Raw genomic sequence first — 3550 nt, 5'->3', positions numbered from 1 at the left:
ACACACACACACACACACACACACACACACACACACACACACACACAGAGAGAGAGAGACACCGAGATCATCATTAACACCGCAGACACTTCCCTCTAACTGATGAACCATACACAGGTAGTTGACGTAAGGAAACTTTATTTTCTCTTCTGTTGTACGTGTAACTGACCTCGCATCGTAGCTGGACAGCACCACGGTGATGGTGTACGTCACCACCCTCTTCCTGTTGTAGTGACTGACCCCGGTGTACTTCCCAGGGACGCCGAACAGCAGGTCTACAACACAAACACACGCACAATGTTTCTAACATATATTTGCTGGACGATATATTGTACTCGAAATAATTGTGATAAACGATATTATTGTCGTTTGAAAACCTTTCTATGCCACTGATATACTAATATGCTAACATGACAAGGCAGTTACACTCTTTTAAAGAGAGATACATTTTGGATTATTAGGAATATTTAGACATGCACGCTTAAGATTGTGAATAAATAAAAACCATACAGCTAAAAGAATATAATAAAACAGACTCCGGTCATATAAGTCATATAACAGTAGAGAAAACCCCGCCGTTTATTCTGGCAACGTGTCTTATGTAAACACAAAGAGATGCAAACATATTGGGCAATAATGAGGTCAGCAAAAATGATTGAGTTCATGTCCACATACGGTACAATATGTCGATACAAGTCGTGAGAGGCGTACGGCACATTACTGTAAATTTCATGTTGTAGTGTTTTCATACTGCAGCTTCCACGTAGTCATTCATTAGTCACGCGTCTGACCGGCCTTCAGTGTGAACTAGAGCATCAGTCTGACTGTATCTGGCAGCTGATCTGTCCCTGACCACAACCCCACCCCTGAAACCCACTTGAGATGGCTTTGCCCGGGCGGTCAGGGAGGGTGATTTGGTTCACTATGTCAGTGGGCAAAGCTTTAAGAGAATTCATTACGTTCCCAAGGAATGAAACGGCTCGTTCTTCGATATGAAACCCTCTTGTGTTCTGATGCCACTGATCCCAACGCTCGCTGCCTCATTGTGACAGTGACTCCTGTTGATGCCAATCAAAGGGAATGGAGGCAGATCGCCTCGTTGACAGAGGTTTAATAAAAGCTTCTCCCTCCTTTATCAGTGCACCTTCACGATGCATTTAAACAACCATACAGCCTCGGTGCTACTGCCTCAAAAGCTCGGTTACCACGGGTCTTCAGGCGAGTGCGTGGGACAGACAGATCATTTAACATGTTTGACTTGAGTGCGCGGGCGGGTGAATAAGGGTGAAGGAGTTCAGCCACATATGTAGGAGTCTGACCGTGTTGTGCTCTGTAAGTGAGGGTGAGAATTTTAAAGTGGATCCTAAATGCTACAGGGAGCCAGTGGAGAGATCGGAGTACGGGGGTGATGTGAGACCCTCTATTTGTCCTGGTGAGTAGTCTGCAGGTAATCCACAATGCTGCCGCCAAACGGTTGAGAGCAGTTACACTGAGTGACGAGAGAAGTGTGTTACAGTAGTCGATGCGTGAAGAGATGAAGGCGTGTATGATCATCATGTTTACCAGCACTATGTCGCAAGTTCATGGATGTTCGTCATTTTTGACGGCTTGAGCTATTTTCCACACTGTACACTCCATCGATCCATGTCATGGGTCAAGGTGTGAGTCTGTACGCGAGAGCATTCCTGTCACAAACATGCATGAATCCAGCCTTAAAGGGACAGTGCAGGACAGTTTGAAGTGGGGTTGGTTAAGGTATTTATCTACTCAGTGTATGATGGCAGGCCGGACTCCTCACTCCCCGAGTTTGGAGTTCAAATGTACACAATATTTAGAATATTTTTACTGCATTGCTTTGTGGTCAGACATCATTTTCTGGCCGGGGAACCGAAGCCGTCATCTATGACGATTCAAAGTCACAAGATTCCTTTGACGAAACAGTGATTTTACCTCCCAGAAGACGGGAGTTGCTGGTCTACTTCTGTCTCGATCGGTTAGTTCGTTGGTGTTGTTGTGTAACTTTTAAAAAGGATAGTTTGGATTCACCAAAGTCACACAATAACACAAACAGTAGAAACAATAGAGGCAGCTGTAGACTAGCAACTCCCGAGGTAAAATTACTGTTATTTTCAACGGCTTAAGGGCTTTCTTTAAAGTGGTGAATATAATCTAAATAACGTAGAGGGTAGAGTTTTTGATTTGTTTAGGTGTCTAATATACGTTTAGCTGCTGCCTCCGTCCACAGAAGCACATTGCTTTGCGCCCGTGTCCGTACTGTTGAATTCACCAAAGTTGGGGCCTCGCCAGCCGCCACTGACTACGAATAAAAAGCTCATACAACCCCATTAAAATGTCACCGTGCTCTTCCGAACGAACGCAGACGGAACAACTCCAGGACGGGTTGGGGGTGTATGAAATGTCAGCACTTAAACCTCAACTTTACAATTAAAAACGTCGCTGTTTGTCTGTGTCAATCTGACTCAAATCATATTTCACCCTCTATGCCATTTCCTCCCTTTGATTAAAACGAGCCCGTGTGCAGGCTGTGTATTAGCCTCCGTTACACCCTCTTTCTCCTCTTCCTCCTCCCTACCTCGCAGCGTGGCCGAGGTGTGCAGGCCTTTGGGCTCATGTTTCTGGATGGTCTTGAGGAGGTCCGGGTCCAAGTCGAACAGCTCCCGCTGGTTCTGCCAGTAGTTGCCGGGAGAAACGAGCAGGCAGCCGTGCTCGGGCAGCACCGACTGCATCCGCCGTAAGCCCGGAAACAGGTCCGTCACCTGGAGACACAGCGTCTCCAGACTGCGAACCCCGGAGCTGACGGAGGTGAGGAGCAGAGGAGAGGAGGTGAGAGGAAAGATATTAACAAGGCTGACAAATGCAAAAAGTATTTCAGCAGAGGATAATATTAATCTTTCAATTATCTATCAATTTACCTGCATAATTGAACAATAATAAGACAAGGTAAGTACCATGTCATTCATTTCACTCGACAGACTTCAACTGCACTCCATCAGCACTCTTATAGCAGGTTTACTTTTAAGGTCTCTCTCTCTCTCTCTCTCTCTCTCTCTCTCTCTCTCTCTCTCTCTGAAATAAGTTTGGGTTCATGGCTCGACTTTGAACTGCTCAGCACGTGTTGGGTAACGGACTTTAAATATTCAGTTTGTCTTAATCTCAACTACAAATAATACATTTATTAAAAAACTGATGCGCAACTATTTAAAAAAATACCAAAAGTGATCTGTTTCCATTTTAAGTATAGCGGATTGCCTGTCATACATACGTACGTGTGTGTGTGTGTGTGCGTGCGTGTTTACCCGTCAGAGTGGACGTGGTTGCGTATCTCCTCCAGCAGGCTGAAGGCTCGACCGAGCGGCGACCGAAACACGTCCACCGGCACCAGGCTGCTGTCCCACGGAGACACCGCCGCCTTCACCAACACCTGCTGGATGTAGGCGACCGGAGGACCTCGGTACTGCAGAGAGAGCGCGCGCATGCGCGCGCACACACACACACACACACACACACACACACACACACACACACACAC

At 46.3% G+C, this 3550-nt stretch overlaps 1 protein-coding gene across 3 annotated transcripts in view; it reads right to left on the bottom strand.

Moving 5' to 3' along the window:
* The window catches only part of scap (SREBF chaperone), a 30754-nt gene that overhangs the window by 18639 nt on the left and 8565 nt on the right, over nt 1–3550 (bottom strand). For all 3 annotated transcript variants that reach the window (XM_031867484.1, XM_031867483.1, XM_031867481.1), the window contains exons 4-6: nt 3318–3475; nt 2594–2814; nt 170–275 (exon numbers count right to left, since the gene is read on the bottom strand). In XM_031867484.1, coding sequence (XP_031723344.1) covers nt 170–275; nt 2594–2814; nt 3318–3475 — 485 coding nt within the window. The remainder of the gene's footprint in view (nt 1–169; nt 276–2593; nt 2815–3317; nt 3476–3550) is intronic.

The sequence above is a fragment of the Anarrhichthys ocellatus genome, unplaced genomic scaffold, assembly GCF_004355925.1.
Source record: "Anarrhichthys ocellatus isolate YVR2014 unplaced genomic scaffold, GSC_Weel_1.0 scaffold39, whole genome shotgun sequence".
Lineage (NCBI taxonomy): Eukaryota > Metazoa > Chordata > Actinopteri > Perciformes > Anarhichadidae > Anarrhichthys > Anarrhichthys ocellatus.
Note: the sequence above shows the minus strand (reverse complement) of the source record. Positions and strands in the feature narration are given on the sequence as shown.